The sequence below is a fragment of the Sphaeramia orbicularis genome, chromosome 12, assembly GCF_902148855.1.
Source record: "Sphaeramia orbicularis chromosome 12, fSphaOr1.1, whole genome shotgun sequence".
In the NCBI taxonomy this organism is placed as follows: domain Eukaryota; kingdom Metazoa; phylum Chordata; class Actinopteri; order Kurtiformes; family Apogonidae; genus Sphaeramia; species Sphaeramia orbicularis.
Window position 1 is genome coordinate 18778345 of NC_043968.1, and position 19374 is coordinate 18797718.

Below are 19374 nucleotides of genomic sequence, written 5' to 3' on the forward strand. Positions count from 1 at the left end.
CACTGCCTCCAGAGGACCCATTATTTTGTCTTTTGTAGCACTACATCTTACAGAACACTACTTTAGAGTTTAATTGTGCGGTTTCATGCATTTTCATGAGTATAGAATGCGTTACCTGTGCGTATCTGTCCAGTGTGTGTCTGAAGGTGTGTGTGTGGTAGTACTCCAGCAGCCGTTCTTGCAGGTAGTTGTGACAGAGCTCAGACCAGCTGGCACCTCGCTCCTCTCCAGAATGTCTCGGGTTCCTCATTCCAGGTGTGTCTATGATCATCACAGAGGCCAATGCCAGCTGTTGGCTGCGCAGAGCCCTGTTAACAACATACATGGACAGAGTATGACTGCGCTGTGTTGATACTACTGACAGCAGAGACGTCAGTTTTGCTCTCCATCACTGAGTGGAAAAAACAAACCAACAGGTGGCCACTATGACTAGTGATGCTAAGATACATAAAACCGGAGTGAAAAAGTAAATGCCATCCAATGCGGTGTGAAAATGATTCTCATATAATCAGCAGTAAGTTTATTAAATGTAGCTTCATGGATTATATGTAAGCCCATCTGTATCATGGTCCTTAAGCTATTTTTTTTAATGGCATTTCAGACACTCGATGGCCTGGCTTCATGGCCGTTCAGGTAATTAGACATTTATAGACCTCTATACCTGTTAATGAGTGAGACTATGGCACAGAACAGTTCCTCATAGAGTCCAGCAGCCATCCCATCAACACACTGCACAGCTGTCAGCCTGGGCCCTGCACAGAAAGAAAGAAGGAACATATTAGCCGAGGGTTAAATATGGTTTTCTGCTTCTGTGTATGTTTAAATGTAAATATGTAGTATCTTATTTAATGCATAAAGACCCAAACATCCACCACCGACCAAAACCATCTACTGATATAAAGTGTTCACTATGTGTTGATCCATTAATAATATCAATACATGTAAATAATTGGTGTAAAATGCAATTTGTCATCTTTTCATGGTCATCAGATATGACGCATTTGGACATTTAGAGGCTCCGTAGTGAATGTGGAAACACCGTCATCTTCTACAACATTGATTCACCAGTAAAACCCATGGAGTTCGATAAATGACAGTGGATGGAAATACTTGGTTTATGTTCAGTTAGGGATGTATTTTAGTGGAAAAGTCACTTTTTCTACAGTTTTCTCTGTTTTTGATATAATAACCTTAAACGGGGCTTTTATGAACATCATGATCAGTAAATTAAATACAGGAAAATACCTGATTTATACTGATAACATACAGAATACAGGGGATACTATTATAAATAAATGGTGATAAATCAATTTAGAAGGGTTAGATATAGAGAAAATTCCATTTGGGAACTGACATAAAAGTAGCGCTGGGTCTTTATGGGTTAATTTGACTGAGAACCTGACATATAGCTGGAGTCCAGACTCATTATCCTGTTTTCAGTCTACATGTCAGTTTCCTTCAACAGCTGTCAAAGACCTGCTCTGTCTTTGGTTTAAGACTCCAAACTTGATGTTTTATCGCCATGGTTCCCAGTCACCAGCTGTGTGCATGTGTCTGACTCACCCTCCTCTGACTCTGCAGAGGTGGTCCTCTCTCTGCTGCCTCCAGTGGCTCTCTGCAGCAGCTGTCGCAAGTGATGTTTGAAGACAGCAGTGTGCAGATCCTCCCCTTCACACCCCAGCACGCTGCTGGCCACCTGGGCACTGTCAAAATTCACAAACTGCCTCCTACCCACTGTGCAAAAGAAAAGAAAGTAATAGACATGATGACTTTATTTGAACAGACAATGACTATAACGGAGAAGTTGGATGGATTTATGTCTCAACTATTGTTACGCTGCCCCCTGAAAGGGAGGCAAGGGGTATTGTTTGTGGTTCGGTTTGTTTGTTTTTTTGTTTAACACTTTAGCAGCAAAACTATTTGTTCAATCCATACCAAATTGGGTTCATAAATTGCCAGTGACCCAGAATAGTTGTCATTATATTTTGGGAGAGGTAGGTCAAAGTTCAAATTTTTTATGATTTTTAAAAAATCTTCCCATTTACTTATAATTGGCAAAATACGTGCAAGGGGCGGGGTTTGTTGTGCCTGGCACCACTTGTTATAGTTTATCTTCAGCTATGAAAACTCTGCTAGAGGTGGATGATTTAAAAACTGGTGGTCAGCTCGTATAAAGTAGTGGCAAAACAGCATTTCACATTTAAGGGGGCATTCTGTAAAATGCATATCTCTACCAAGGTCCTTAGGCACAATGTTAGGGAAATTCCAGGCTCTTTTTATAGACGGTCTCTAAACTATAAGGGGTTCGACCTTGGCCCGTGCCAGACCCAATATACTGTACACCTTCCTTCTACTGCTCTCGCCTCACGACACAAAACAAAACACCAAATATAAATAGAGATGACCTGATACTCACTCATGCCGCTGGGGAAAAGTGAAACCACTTTTCAAAGCTCCAGTGTCGAGCAGTAGAATTGCTTTTGACAGAATCTTAACAGTGATTAGTAATTAAAGGTGTCAATAACGTATTTAACCCCTGACCTGCCTGACAAAGTCGGTGTGTCCAAATCTACCCAATTACAGGGAAACTTTTCCAAAAGGTAAAAAACAGAGCTCAGAAAAGTAGCTACAATTTTTGTTTCCTCTCAGACTAGATTAATTACAATATACTGAGAGGTGATTATGGGATACTTGTCTCATGATGCCAAGAAAAAACAAACCCTGCAGATTTTACTGCAAATCCATCTTTTTAGATTCAGTTCTTTACCTATGATGTATGCAATTCTTTCTGCAATGTTGTGTGTACAGTGGATTATCCTGTATCATGCAAACAATAGTTCAACCAAATACCACAAATTGTGCAAAAGCTTGCACAATAGTTTAGGAGGTCAATGTTGATGCAAAAAGGCAACTGCTTCTTTTGTTGTTCTTACACGATGAAAAGAAAAAAAAATAACTTGGTGTGAGTCTTCTTTACTACATTTTTTCCACCTTATGCATCCCTTGTCAATACTATGGCTCTGATCAAACTATTGTACACCGCAACAGAATACACTTAGCCCTGTAAATAATCAATAATACAACAACAAATGACACACACTGAAAGAAAAACAGATGAAAAACTAAAGGGGACACTGACTTCATTTAAACCAGAATTAATTTTTCACCAAAAACCTATGCAACCGTTCATTTAGTTCCATAGATGCAGGTTTTCTTTTGTCCTGTTTGTTGGGATGATGCAAAGTGAATGTGTGTATATGTTTGTCAGACTCATTAAGTGTTTGTGGTGACGATGAATCAGTGTTACCTTTACAGGCCCCGGCAGCTCCCAGATGGTAAATACCAGCCAGAACATGCCATATCGCCTTCTGCTCACTGGCTGAGAAGCCCAGCGTTTCCATGGCAGTCAGCAGCTTGGTGAAGGCGACGGACGCACGCTGTTTCTCCTCAACCTACGGACGGACAGGGAGGAGGGATGGGCTGTCTATTCTGTCTCTGAAATCTGCTATTTAATAAGGTGGAGGAACGGCTGAGTCATATCTCATCTCCTTTCAGAGCCTGAAACTCTCCACATTCTACAAAAATCCTTTTCTCTCTTTTTAGATTTTATTCCCCCAATACTTCAGCCTCACACAAACATATAGTCAAACGCTGCAAAAATATTACTAGTGCTATTTTCTTATTAAAATACTGAGTATTGTAGTCACCGACGTGTGCTCTCTTAAATTTCAGGTGATCTTATCTGAAGCTGTTAAACTCTCTTTAAGTGACTGTGGAGACAGGGACCAGATAAACGTCAATAACAATGAGGGGAACAACTGAAGTGCATCTCCTATCAGCAAAGGGGAGAGTTAAATCATTGTTCTACAAGTACAGACATTATCCGAAGATGGTGATGGAAGTCGAGGTTTAAGTCAAATTTAAAACTCTGATATATTTTCTACCTTAAAGGGTAACCACAACAAGAAAATATCACAGTAATTTATTTCTGCAGTGAACAGCATCGGGATAAAGTCTTGGCCTAATAAGATAAACAAGTGTGATATTTTAATATGATATGATATGATATGATATGATATGACATAGTATGAGATGATATGATATGACATAGTATGAGATGATATGATATGACGTGATACGATATATGATATGATGCCTTGCAATGCATAGCAATGTGATGCAATGGAATACGTCATGATAGAATACAATGCAATGCTGTGCGATACAAGACAATATGATGTGATACAAAATGAATCAAAATGAAATGAAACAAAACAAAACAAAATGATATGAACAACACTAAATATAACTAATTCATAATGCACTTATGGGCCAAGTTATTCTGACCCTGTGTTGTACTCCTCATGATACCACACCGGAGTTAGTATAATGGAGTACTGCACATGATCTGACTTGTACTAATTTAGTAAAAATTCAAATCTCCAACACCAAATTAACAACCATAACGTACTCAACTTACCATAACATTACTTGAAATTGTATTGTTTGTGTCAAGAAATTAGCTGTTATAACTGCGAAGAGTGTCAAAGTGTGATGTTTGTCTCTCTGTAACACATGTTCGTGGTTGTGTCCTTCATCCTCCTGTCATCCTTACAGTGTTTGTTTGTTTGTTACAGTATGTCAGCCTCCCTACCCCTTCAGCCTTGATAACTGATGATTTCAGCCTTGCATGTTAGTAGCTGCTCATGGACAGTGTCATTGACAACACATACTAATCTAAACAAAACTGAAACTAAAGGTTCAGGTAGAAATTTCGGGTGTGCATGAGTATGCAAAATTGGACAGGTTAAGTCTCAGATTTGTATCTGTTTGCATAGATTTTGAGTATAAAATGAATGAATCAGTCAGCTTGATCATTAGTCGCTTTCCCATTGACCCTCAAATTGTGCGAATATAACTTGCACATAAAAATGTACCTTATGGAAAAACGACAATTTTGCCAAAACTCTTGTTTTTTCATTAAAAGTTTTTGCGCTGACAAGAAGTGGTTTTTCAGGCATAGTGCAATTGGTATATCACGCAAAACTGCAATGTAAAGACCTTTTTCCGCAACTAGAGTCACGTGAATAAAAAAATCTGGATGCTGACGGATGTTACAACAACAAGTTTTAAAAGAAATATGTCGTGGTATGTGCGGACACACAAGGAAACTGAATCATTTTTTAATTTAGTATGGGATAGAGGGGTAATATGTAAAAATAATAATAATGAACATAACTGTAAATCTATGTGATATTTACGTTTTTCGCCAGGTTTACAAAATGACTTCTTGTGTCATCTCACAATAATAAATAAGCAAATCATCGCATTTTTGATTTAATGGAAAAACCAACATAACGCACTTCTGGTTTTTCGACATTTTGAAAATTTCAGTAAAGTTTTGCGCATATGTCCGATGGAAAAGCGACAATTGTTGAACTTTTTTGCTGCTGTGTGTCTGTGTGCTCTGCAAAACTGCAACCTAATCTTACCCATAATGCTTCTCTCTATCTACTGTAGACTCAGAGAGAAACATGTATCGGTTCAAGCTCAAGTCCAACTAATTTTGTAAGCCATGTAAAAGTCACAAATTATGTTACATGACAGTGAGTCTAGACCGCTGTCAGTCAGACCTGATGTTACACTTACTGTACCTTGGAGGGATGAACAATACCAAAAGAGTTGGACTCAGGAAGCTGGTGCAGCTGCAGCTCAGTCCTGTCACAGGCATGCAGGAAGTGATGAAGGATTAGTGACGGGGGAATATCTTCAGAGGATGCAAACTGTCAAAACTGCAGCGAACATGAGAATAAGAGCTTCAGTCAAATCAGCGTAATGGAACAAAGGCAATGTGTCAGTACCTCATCTCTGTGCTGAGTCCCGCCAGCATCTGAGAGAACACCAGGAAATTACTCTCTCCTTGAGTTTTCTGACAGACTTTCCATTTGTCCAGCATCATAGTCTGATGAAGAGGTTGGAGAATCAGAGCAGAAGGTGGAGGGGTAGAGGACTGTCTGCATGCAAACATGTTCACCACTGTTAGTATGTGTGTTGTGTGTTCATGCCTGTAGGTGTCCAGCAGCTGCCTGTCCGGCGTGGTTAAAGTCCAGGGAGAACATCATGGCAAATCGAGATGAAGCGTCACTATGGGCGGAGCTTACACATCCAAAAGACCTCAAAATGGTGAACATCGCCTGCACTCGCTCAACTGTGGAATGAAGAAAACAAATAAAACGTATCCCTTGCGCTAAAACATACATGATCATGGCTCCAGGTCCAGCTGCTCTACTCACCGCTGATGTTCTCTCCGGTCGTACCAGCTTGTTTGAGGAGAGCGTGAGTGAAGGCCTGGCACGTGGTGGTCTTTCCAGTCCCGCTGCGTCCCACTGCACATACACTGTGGTCTCTCCTGGTGCCAACCATGGACACGTACACCCGTTTGACCAGGGCAGCCAGAGCAGGAGGAGCATCCCACACTGACTCACCACGTCGGGACTTGGGTGTCTGACAAAAAAAAAAAAAAACATAGAAGAAACAGATGATATGCTTGGTCTTTATGATATTAAATATTAGAGATATTATGATCATTTACACACCACTGCCCAGCCAGCATGTCCATGTGGGCCCCAGAAGGGTTACAATTGGGCTGCATATAAGGGTCCCATGTGGGTTTGTCCGCAGTTTCCATGGTGGCCCCACATGTGTTTGCCCATATCAGAATCAGAATCAAAATTAGAATCAGAATCTCTTTATTGTCATTGTACCATGTACAGTGAAACTGAGGTAAAGCTCTCCATTTCAGTGCAAGAATTTATAGACAGACAAAAAATATCAGTAAAACAACAACAAATATCAGTAAAAGGCACCGTTATTTACATTAAAAAATAAAAAGTATTGTAAACTAAGATATTTGTAAAACATGGAATTTAAGTTGTGCAAATAACATGAGAAGTAGTGCAAATGACATGAAAGATAAATATCGTGGGATAAAATAGTGTGAAGAAAAAATATGAGATATTCAGATCTCTGATTCTGATTCTGATGTGGGCAAACACATGTGGGGCCACCATGGAAACTGCGGACAAACCCACATGGGACCCTTAAATGCAGCCCAAATGTAACCCTTCTGGGGCCCATATGGACATGCTGGCTGGGTGGATGTTGGTTAACCCTCAAAGACCTAAAAACAAAAAGCACCTACTGATTCTAAGCATTTAATAACTTCTAATCCTATCAACACATTGAAATAATTCAGGTAAAACACAGTTTATTAGCTTTTCATGGTCATCAAATATGACCCATTTGGATGTTCAGAGACTCCATAGTGAGCATAGTAACACTGTCATCTTCTGTAACATTGAGTCACCACTAAAACCCACATAGTCTGACAAATGACAGTGGTTGTGCTTATTTTATGTTCAGTTAATTATATATTTTGCTGAAAAAGTCCCTTTTCTTCAGTTTTCTCTGTTTTGACATAATAAGCTTTTTTTTTTGTTACTTTCAGCTTTTATGAACATCGATATGATCAATAAATTAAATACAGGTAAATACCAGAGTTTCACTGAAAAATGCAAAATACAGAGGATAATATTTTAATAAATGATAATAAATCACAACTGTATAAAAAAAAAACCATGTGGAAGCCGGCATAAATATAGTTCTTCTATAAAACTCCTCGCTTTTGTTTTGAACTTTTCTTCTAAAAAATTAAAAATGTCCCCTGAACACAGCACAGCTCACTAATTCGCCTTCCTAACTCAGTATGACGTGAGGCTGTGACCCTGGTCCAGATCCATCCAGCCCCACCAATTAGAGGCACCGCAGATGTACCCACCCTTTAACCAAATACTGAGGCTCAGAGACACACAGAAGAATTAGAAATAAGCAATACAGACGGCAGCCCTGAACACTGCGATGAGGTGAAACTAATGACATTAACAATGTTTCTGTTACATTAAGCAGCTCGTCTTCATGGAAACAGCCCAGATTAATGTCACTGAACACACCTGTACTATGTCTGTCACAGCACACCATCAGTTAGCATCAAGCAGCCATGCTACATCTGTCTGTACTTTATATACTTCATCCAATTTAACAGTAGATAACCACAGATTCTATTCTATATGATATACTTTATAACTTTTACATAGCTTTATCCAGGTTAAACCTACATAAAGTTAATGTGTATACATTAACATCACTGTTTATGTATTTTTTTTGCTAATGGTGTGCTACTGGTAGCTCAGTCTGCTTTCCTTGTACTATGCAAATATACACTCATAAATGCCTGTGTATGTTTTCTCAACTTGAAATTATTAAAGTATATACTTAGGCAATTTTTCAAAATCACTACCTACTAAAACAACTTTAAGTTTACCTGTTTATTTATTTACATAAGCAGACAGTCTCCTAATAGAAAGTATTAGTATTTATTAGTATGTATTTTGCACTATTAGCCTGTTAAAACTGCTGCAGTTATTTGATCAGTCATTAGCTCACAACTATTCAATGAGTTCTCAAATATTCTGGTAATTAATTTGTTTATATGTATATGTATAATTTTTATTTTTCTTCTGATTTCAGCTCCTTCAATTTTTCTAATTTCTTTATTCCTTTATGGCAGTAGATTGAATACTGTTGCCCATAAAATTTCAGTAGAATATTTTTACTTCTTTTCATTAACCTCCTAAGACCCAGGAAATGCCAGCGAAGTACAAGCTTTTTTTGTTTTTATTAAATAAGTGCCTACATTGGAAACATCATGATGCAACATTTTTTTCAGATGCAGTTTTTAAATTTTTATGGAATGTCTTTTGTGGTGGACAGTTTTCTTTTCTTTTTTTGTATGAAGTTGTGAAACTCTTGTCCACAAATGTGGACAGAAAACCCATAGCTGGGTCTTAGGAGGTTAAATGATGACAATATGATGTGCCTGAAAATGAAATTATTCCAACTCATAGTATGGTTGGTGTTATTTACTGCTGTCATGTGTCTGCAGTGTTATTTATTGTCATGTGTCTCCACTGAGATGTCTTCTTGTTTGTACTGTTTTCTGTATGGCGTTGCAGCCCCCTTGCACTTTTGCCCACAATGAATTTCCCTCTGGGGACTATAAAATATATCTTATCTTATCTTATCTCAATTTTATGGGCTGCAGTGTATTAGGGCTATAGACAAAACAAGACATTTGAGGATGTAATATTGAGCTTTTGGAAACACTGATCAGCATTCTTCCCCATTATCTGACATTTTTTAGAAAAGAAAAACTCATCAATAAATCCAGAATAAACCCTCAGAATAATTGACAATGAAAATAATCATTATTAATAATTACTACATAAAAACACATGGAAACCTACCAATACAGTGTGTGTCACATACAAAATTAGAGCCTGGTGCCTTGTCAATAATTTGTCTATTTTCAGTTAATTTTGTATTTTGGAATAACACATCGCAATTATTCAAAAAAGAATAAAAATCTCATACATACATGCACCCGATTGCATTATTGCAAACAGCTCTCTCAATTGTAAAGGTTGCCTACCCCTGACATAAACATTTAAGGTGTTGCTATTTAAGGTTTAGTTTCTCTCCTTGTTTTAGCTGAAATAGTGTCAGTATCTAAGTTTCTTTTTTACAGACAGACAGACAGAGACAGTGGACTCTGAACAGATGAAAGCCTTTTTCAGTTGACTAAATCACCAAAAGGCTGAGAGCAGCTGACGGCTAAAAGGCCTTATGCAAAGAGACACAAGGGATGAGCCTGACTGTTGGATGACGTGTTCGGCTTCACCTTGCTGTGAGCCTGTAATGGAGGCCAGAAGTTGACTAAGTTGGGTCCTGCGTGTGTGAGCGGCATGTTGGCTTTGGCTCGGCTGCTCAGGGTGTGCAGAAGTCCACATTCGTTGACACTCTGGAGGTCGCTGAGGTCCTCACACAGATCCAGCTCCGGTGGGTTGCACTGTGGACGATGAGGGACGGAGACGCTGTCAATTCCACAGAAAGTGTAAAGAACAGATGGAAAGAAATCCTGCAGGACAAGAACTGAGCTACCTTCTCAATTTCATACTCCGTAACATCATGCAGCGATCCATCTGTCTGCAGGCGGACCCTCACTTTGCCTTCTGGGAGTTCAGGTGTGCCTTCATCTGGCTTCAGCTGAGTGGCTATAAAACAAATGCACACATACGCTCAGATAAAACTCCCTCAAATTCACAGTGACATATCGTGCGCTGTCAAAACCACAGAGCTTTTAATTAACCACAAGAGGCTGAAAAGTGTCAGGTCCGATCCTGTTCGCTATCAGTGTGAAGGCCTCTGCACAGGCTTTAAACATAAATCTCTGATCGGTGGATAGAAAGGAGTAGGGTCAAGGCCTGGGGTTTGTGTGGCATTAAGAGGGTCTCATTGGATTATTACAGCTCTGATGCATAAATATATGGGTATGAGGATGCTGATAGAGTAAAAAAAAAAAAAAAAAAAAACAGCAGATGGACGGTGAGATCTGACCACATATGGATCAGCATCATGAGAGCTATACTGACTCTGCTCTGACTAATATGTAACAGAATATGAAGGTACTCTAGTGGAATAGCAGATTACTGGAGATTGCGATTGGATTATCAGAGGATTCTACGCTAATCCAAACACATATTTTGGACAAAATGAATGAGATTATGCCAGTGTTCACACTTAGAGCACGCACTACTGAACATATAGGCAGTTTATCCTTTTAAATAACCTTGGTCACATTATTGACAATGACAATAAAAGAGAAGAATCTGTACTTACCCAGGGTATAACCGTCTTTATGGGCGTACCACACAGTTCCAGCTTCATACCACACATCTCTCACCTGAAAGATAAGTTAGATCAGATATACTATACAATTCAGACAATGCTCCTGTGGTAATATTTTCAATCCCTGATGGTTCTTTGACTGATACGTATATGTAAAACCCTCGCTGAGTTGTGATCTCACACAGACTCTTATCCTCACCGGTCACATCTCATGTTGTTGCTTTATGGGTTTATGGGTTTAATCCTGTAAAGCCTGAAAAGCAACAACATGAGACCATTAAACCATTGACAGAAAATTCCATTTCTTTGAAACTGGAGCCTTTATTGGTCCTTCTGAACAATGAAAAAATGTCTTTTTCATACATCAGTTTCCATGTATGACTTTAAATTTTGTATCATATTCGATACATCAGGTCTCAATACTCAAATATTATTTTTGAACAAACAAAAACATAATATAACACAAACATGTCTAACAAATTGGTAATTCCTTTTCAAAATTGGCAAAGTTCTGCCTCCTTCCTCATTAATGACAGTCTTGTAGTGTCACTGGAAAGGCCTCTGGTGAACGAATTCCTCCCCCCTGGTGGATTATCCGTGTATTGCATGTATTTAATTGTATACATCAGGTTTTTGAAGAGAAAAAATATCACACTGATCATTTAGAGGGCTTCAAAACTCATGTATCAAATATGATACATTTGGCATTGAAGGGTTGAAGGTTCAGTATGTGAAATTTAGTGACATCATGCAGTGAAGGAGCAATTCCAGGCAACTGAATACCTCCCCAACTCTCACCGCAAGGGCAAAAAAAGGCTGATGTTTCACTTTAGAATCAGTGTTTGATGGTACTGAGCTTTGAATTAAGGTACATTAACACTCAAACATGGAAGGTGACAGTAATGGACCTTAAATGGAAAAAGCTTCAGAGCTAGTGTAGAAACATAGCAGACTGTTGATATAAAAGCCTCATTCTAAGATAATGGTTTTAATTTTTGCCTGATTATACACTGATAAAAACAAAACTTTCATATACTACATTCACAGTTACATCCTCCTAAATCCAACTAAATCATGCTCATTGGAACTATTATTGGTTGTTTTAAAGCAGGGGTTCCCAAAGTGGCATACGTGTACCCCCAGAGGTACTCAGAAGTTGCCCAGGGGGTACTTGAAATATTTAAGAGAAAATACATTAAATAAGCCATCATGTACTGAATACAAAATAAATAATGAGAATTGATGCTGAAATATAAAACACAATAAATACATTCATACAATAAAACTGATACTCTTGACCTTATTTCATTTCAACATTTTCATTTTTTTTATATATATTATATATTGTCTGTCATCTTTTTAAGCTTTGGTAACATTTTAAGAACAACATTATTCGAGATGACTTTATCTGAGTAATTAAGTAATTATTTTTGTTGATGAAAGGTTCATTTATTCATTCTTCACCAAAGATTTGTTGTTTTCAATATATTAAAGTTAAATATATGTTGTTTGTTTACAAAGTTTTGAAAATAAAAACAGACCCCTTTGGCACAGGAACAAATTTTGCCTCATTTTTTTCAATCAAAATTGCTGAAGCAAGAGTTGAGGGTACCTGACTAAAAATATATATTTCGGGGGGTACTCCCCTGTAAAAAGTTTGAGAACCACTGTTTTCAAGTATTTTTAAGGTAGTGAAATTTTGGCATTTAATACTAATAATCAAACCATTGACTTTTTTTTTAACATGGACAGTAGAGATAAAGAAAGCAAACAGTAAACATCACTGTCCTGATGCTGAAAATACATTTAATCCTTAAACACCTAAACAACCACTATCAATCAAAAGCATCTACTGATCTAAAATGTTTGCTAACCACTGAATCATTAATACTATCAATACATGAACATAATTCAGATAAAATGCAGTTTCTTAGCGCGTCATCATCATCAGATATGATGCATTTGGACATGGAGACACTTGTTTTTACATTCAGTTAATGTCAAATTTAACTTGAAAACAAACTCATTCTCTGTTTTCTTCATTTTAATATAATAAGCGTTAAATTTCCTGTAAGCTTTTATGAACATCTATATGATCAGTAAATTAAATATAGGAAAATATCTGATTTTCACAGAAAAATGCCAAATACAGAGGATGATATTATAATAAATGGTGATAAATCACTTCGGAAAGGTAAAATGTAGGGAAAAATTCATTTGGAAGTCACCGCAACAGTAGTTATAGGTTTTCAAGGGTTACGTTCAGCTTAACTTTAGGAAATGTTGAATCTTTAATTTTTGGCCACTTCTTTTAAAGCAGCTCCATTCTATATTCTTAAAATAATAATGAATGAAATGCCTGTGTGTAATGTGAAAGGAGCTGCTCATGGTAATGGTTCATGGTTTCAGCTCCGCTAAGCCTTTTTCTGTCTTTAACGCTCATGTCTTTGTCAACATCAGTTTCAACAAGCCTGTTATAGCAAAATGCATAAATAGAAAATCATCAGCTATCTGTATAATTACATCAATAATTAAATCATTCAGTCTCAATCATACATTTCGACACATAGTGGCTTTAATACACCATTTAGATGCTAATTGGGTTAATTTATCTGGACAGTTTTTCCTTTCACTTCTATTAACTGATTGTAATTAAACCCTGAAAAAGCCTATAATTGTTTCCCACCCCAGGCTTCATATTCTAAATGAAAGCTGCTGCATGCATACCTCTTTCCTGTCGTGCTCTGTTACGGTGCTGTCTGCTTGCCGTCCCTCTGGCTCCTGCCTCGTCTCAATCTCCTCCTCCTTCTTCACCAGCTGTTTCACCTCCTCTATCCTTTCCTTGGTCTTCTCTGCCTCCTTGCTCCTGTTCTTCATTGCTGAGGTCATGTTCAGTCTGGTTTCCTGTTTCCTGTCGGGGTCAGCAGTGACTATGTGTCTCTGAGGGGAGGACTTGGGGCCCGACTGGGCTGAATCCAGGCCTTGCTTGGCGTTGATGATCTGATCGGCTCGGAGAGACATCTCGGCCTCAAGGATCGGAGGAGTCTGATCTGGGAGGAGGAAGTGTTGCACGAGGTTGTCACTTAGTTTGCTGGGCTGTGGAGAGGAAAACAATAATGAGTATCAGTAATATTCCTTATGGAGTGGAATAAATGAGTTTATTTTAATATGTGTTATACTGTTAAGAAATGGACCGTTTATTTTGATATGTGAAATACTCAGATTCAGATTCTTTATATGTCATTTAAACATTTCCATCACAGATGTTATGTAAATACTGTTATTAAATGGAGAGTTTATTTTTGATGTGTAATACTACTATGAAATCGACAGACTTTATTTTTAATATGTAAAACATTTCTGCGTTTTGTGCAGGCTTGGTGAGAATTTATTTTGATATGTGTAAGATTTGTTAAGTTACTTTGAGGAGTTGACATAGAACTTTATGCTGTTGTGCCAAGGTACATATCCAAAGTGAGAATTGTTTCCCCTGGCCACGGGAGCATAATTTTGACTTCTTACATCATAATTATGACTTACCATGTGGATAATTTTTTTTTTCAGTTGTGGAAAGAGGCTTCCATACATAGGAAAAATAATATCCCCATGTTAAGTCATAATTATGAGATAAGAAAGTCATAACTATGAGATAAAAAGTCGAAATTATGACAAAAAGTCATAATTATGAGATACAAAGTCAAAGTTAAGAGATAAAAAGTCGAAATTATGCTCCCGCGGCTAGGGTAAACAATTCTGAGCAGGGATACTTACCTTGGCACAACAATTGTCAGTAGAAAAAGACGGGGTAAGGGGGCGGGAGTATATAAGTTGAACTTCATCCCACTCCTTTTCAAATATGTTTTTTTTTTAAAATGTTTTTCCTTGTTTTTAGTTTTAAATGTTGATATTTGAAATAAAAATAAACCAAAACAACAATGTTATCCACTTACTGCCTTGTCCTCTTTGACCTCTGGCTCCTTCAGTTTGGTCTCCTTCTCTGAGTCTCTGACCAGCTGCTTCAGGAAACCTCCTGGCACAGCCGACAAAGGTTGAGGTGGGACCGCTGTGGCCACGGGCGTCTTCTCCTCTTTTATCTGTAGTTTTACAGATTCACAAATACAGAAAGAGGACAAGGCCCGGACACAGATATAAAGTCATTATGGGATGTGGATATGCAGAACATCCATGCAGGAGACAAAGACCAAAAAATGACCAAAAATACATGCAAGTCACAGCTTCTCAAGTGGGATCTGTTCATGCATTAGGTTTTATTCTGCAGGTTTTGAGGTTGCAGAGGAGTTTAAAATGACATAAGAAAAATATTTTACCTTTCAGTATTTTTACGGGCACAATCTTAGTTGTGTATATGAGCTTTGTGTTTTAATCAAATAAGCAGTGGCGGCTCATGAAATTATTTGGGGCACAGTATCCAAGTCAGTTTTCAGCTGCACTACGAGGGCTGTTCAATAAGTTCATGGCCTCACCCAGAAATACTGGTTGTTATAATACAGGATGTTACATTCTTTCGTGATGGGATAGTGATGCTTGAACATCGATGGACCAAGTGCATTGCTGTAAATGGAGATTATGTTGAAAAATAAAATATAAATTATCAGTCTGTGTTGTTCTGTTCTGGGTGAGGCCATGAACTTATTGAACGGCCCTCGTATACTCACATATTCACTAGGATACACCAAAGTACATACATCACTATTTTAAAATATTAATTTAAATTAAAATAAAAACACAAAGTATGCATTTTCAGTTTCATTTTTTATATGTAAATTTCACCCATCTATCCTTCAAACATGCACATTTTTCAGTGATTCTATTGTTAAAGTCGGGCATGTCCCTGACAAGTGTCTTTTCCATTGATACATTGGACTGATTATTGGACACACTGATTAATCCAGGTGTGTCTGATACTTGTTGTTGTGACTACTGTGTCATGGTCAGGCACACCTGGATTAATAAGTGTGTCCAATAATGAAAGACAGGAAATAAAGGAGCTGCCTTAAGTTCAGGAAGTAGTGGGGCTGTGCATAAAGCCCCTTGTAAAAAATAAATTAAAAACTAGAAAAGCACTCGGAGAGCGCAGACCTCCGCCAAGCGCAAAAATTCCCCACATAATCGGCGATACAAATCCTACATTTATTTTGACCTCCGCCAAGGAGGTTATGTTTTTGCCAGGGTTTGTTTGTCTGTCCGTTAGTGTGCAACATAACTCAAAAAGTTATGGACAGATTTTGATGAAATTTTCAGGGTTTGTTGGAAATGGGATAAGGAAGAAATGATTAACTTTTGGGGGTGATCCGGAAGAAATCCTGGATCACTTTGAAATTTTCGTTAACATTGTGGTAAATGGGGCCAAAATTTTCGTTTCCCAATATCTCGCTTAATTATTGACCAAAACTCATGAAATTTAACTCAGGAATTGACAATGGGGTCCTCTATCACATTTCAAAGGCTGATCCGGATCTGATCCAGAAGGCGGATTTTATTTTAAAAAATAAATGTAGGATTTGTATCACCGATTATGTGGGGAATTTTTGCGCTTGGCGGAGGTCTGCGCTCTCCGAGTGCTTTTCTAGTTTAAAATAAAATCCGCCTTCTGGATCAGATCCGGATCAGCCTTTGAAATGTGATAGAGGACCTCATTGTCAATTCCTGAGTTAAATTTCATGGGTTTTGGTCAATAATTAAGCGAGATATTGGGAAACGAAAATTTTGGCCCCATTTACCACAATGTTAACGAACATTTCAAAGTGATCCAGAATCCAGGATTTCTTCCGGATCACCCCCAAAAGTTAATCATTTCTTCCTTATCCCATTTCCAACAAACCCTGAAAATTTCATCAAAATCTGTCCATAACTTTTTGAGTTATGTTGCACACTAACGGACAGACAAACAAACCCTGGCAAAAACATAACCTCCTTGGCGGAGGTCAAAATAAATAAATAAATGAAGCCCATTGTACCAGGTGTTGTGCCGAATTCTACTCCTGTCGAAAACAGCTCCCCTAACTAAATCAGCCATGAAGAGGACAAAGTGCACCAAATTCACCCTGTCACACCAGAATAGTTCCAAATGTGAGCTGCTAAAGTCTAGTCGGAGGGGTCTACAGTGCACGTGCTATTTAAAGCAAGAGTCTATGGGGTTCTCAGCAGTACCCCAAACAGGAAACACGTGATTTGTCTGCTCATTAAACGACCGAAAACATTTTTGAACTACAGTTGAACACAGATTATACACAGTGCTTACTGGCTGTAGCATGTATTTATTTAAATATTAATGTTTTTGTAAAATAATTTCAGGTAATTCCTATCGTCTTCTTCTTCATGTCAGACAGGTGGGCGGGGCCATAGCGCCCTCTATGGATGATCCGCCACTGTAAACAAATGTAAGTTTTTGGTATTTAACCCTTTCATGCATAGTGGTCACTCCAGTGGACAGTTATTGTCCAGCTGTTCTCTTGTATATTCATGAGTTTTGTTGTTTTAGTTCCATATCAGCCAACACAGTGGACACTTATGCATATGTAACTTTGCTGTTCTTGATAAACCTTATCTGCAGTAGCATGTTTGACTGTAAATCAATTGCTATTAGACTGTAATTATCATTTTTTTCTTTAACAAAATGGGTTTTTTGTATATTATCGCCATGAAGTGAGTAATAACTAGCATTAGAGTAGATTTAAATATGAGAAAACATCAGATTAGCAGCATTAAAAGTGTTTATATTTCATAGTTTTCACTGTATATCAGTAAATATGTGTTTCTTTGCTTCAAAAATTAAATGCATCATATCCATTTGAGTGGACATTTTTGCAGCTCCGTTAACAATAGGTTCATAAAAAGATGTCTATTGCATTTTTTTTTTGTCATGCCTAAAGAGGAATAAAAACGGGGGGAAAATTATGATTAAGGTTCTCATCATTCATGCATGAAAGGGTTAAACAAAACAGCAAAGTGGAAAAAGGCAGATTATGATTCAGCTCCATCTGTCTGCATCTGTTCAGTGTCTGTATCGATCAGTCCGACGCAGCCTATGACAGGTCACTTTAGATAACGAATAGACGATAAATCTCAGACAAAGATTGAAAAAATTCATAAACCTTTAACATGTAAGTGAAAAACATCCACTGTGTTTCCAGCTTTAAGGGGAAAAATGAGTCAGTGGTTGTGACGCATCATTGAATACTAAGGAGGCTGGACGGCTGACATTTACTTAATAGATATCACCTGCTGACACAATAGGGAATATTATAAAGGTCAGTGGGACAGCTGGTCACATTCTGCGCAAAAGTAACACATGTAATCATGAGAAAACTTCAGAGGAAATAACTATGTAATGCATCACTATGACTCCTTTGATTTACAGACTAGAAATGAGCAGCTGCGTCAGCTCATCCATGTACTTAAGCAATTATACAGAATATTATTAACAACATGATCATCACTGCTTACAGTATAGACATGGTTGAAAATGGCTGTTTATTCAATGTTAACCCAGGGCTGCCCAGCGCTGCTATCACACACAACATGTCAAAGTGTTTTTTTTTTTTTTTTTGTTTTTTTTTTTTTGTTTTTTTTTTTTTAAATACTTCACACATTTCTGCCAGAGCAATAAAGCATAATATCTATATTCAGGTTTTCATTGCTAACAGGGGGCTGAGCTATGGTTTTTATTTTATCTATAGGGTGACTTTTATTTACAATGTCACCTCAAACGCCTATAAAACTGTGCCTTGTCCTCAAATAATAATTTGAAGCCACATGTAACTGTTCCTAAACTCAAATGAAATTCACTGATTTGATATTTATCGTGATAATTATTGATAACAGACGTGAACATTTTTATCATAATATTTCACATCAGTTGTGGATGTGAACTCCTACAAGTTGTGAGTGTGATGTATCCAAGTATAGTGCAGCATGTTATTGTCAGTTAGTTTAGATTAGTTAAAATGACAGCTTACACTTAAATCACTGTTTCACTTTATATCAATGCCCTGAAATGTGAAAATACAATCAGAAGTCTTTATTTACAGTACTGTACAGGAAGCCCTTTTAGAGTAGTTTCTTTAGCAATTGTCTTTTAGAGTATATATACTAACCTTTTTGTCAACCTGGTACTAACCCACTTTTGTGTTGTGTGTTGTATGTAAACTGCTGAATACTTGAATTTCCCCCTGGGATCAATAAAGTATCTATCTATCTATCTATCTATCTATCTATCTATCTATCTATCTATCTATCTATCTATCTATCTATCTATCTATCTATCTATCTATCTATCTATCTATCTATCTATCTATCTATCTATCTATCTATCTATCTAATGTTATATTATAGTAACAGGATTGAAGTTATGCTGAATTAACTAAATCACTACAAAGTAAATGACTCTCTTTAATGTTAGAGCACAACATTTCTCAGCACTAGTGTTTTGGTTTTTTTTGGGGTGGGTGGGTGGGGGGGCTTTTGGGGAAAATGCAATGAGGCTTATGTGCCATCTGTGCATGATTGGTACTTGAAGTCATTAGGGTTCAACCACACAGAGACATGGGG

The 19374-nt window shown here is 37.6% G+C and overlaps 1 protein-coding gene across 2 annotated transcripts in view; it reads right to left on the reverse strand.

The window, feature by feature from the left end:
- Positions 1-15027, reverse strand: part of myo18b (myosin XVIIIB) — a 50920-nt gene extending 35893 nt beyond the window's left edge. The window contains exons 1-13 of one of the 2 annotated variants that reach the window (XM_030150989.1): positions 14754-15027; positions 13531-13899; positions 10795-10858; positions 10057-10169; positions 9797-9964; positions 6294-6504; positions 6066-6208; positions 5862-5962; positions 5655-5718; positions 3308-3452; positions 1564-1734; positions 662-752; positions 116-308 (exon numbers count right to left, since the gene is read on the reverse strand). In XM_030150989.1, the coding sequence (XP_030006849.1) occupies positions 116-308; positions 662-752; positions 1564-1734; positions 3308-3452; positions 5655-5718; positions 5862-5962; positions 6066-6208; positions 6294-6504; positions 9797-9964; positions 10057-10169; positions 10795-10858; positions 13531-13824 (1758 nt within the window). In that variant the 5' untranslated portion in view covers positions 13825-13899; positions 14754-15027. The remainder of the gene's footprint in view (positions 1-115; positions 309-661; positions 753-1563; positions 1735-3307; positions 3453-5654; positions 5719-5861; positions 5963-6065; positions 6209-6293; positions 6505-9796; positions 9965-10056; positions 10170-10794; positions 10859-13530; positions 13900-14753) is intronic. The other variant, XM_030150988.1, reaches the window with a different exon arrangement.
- Between the last annotated feature and the right edge of the window lie 4347 nt (positions 15028-19374).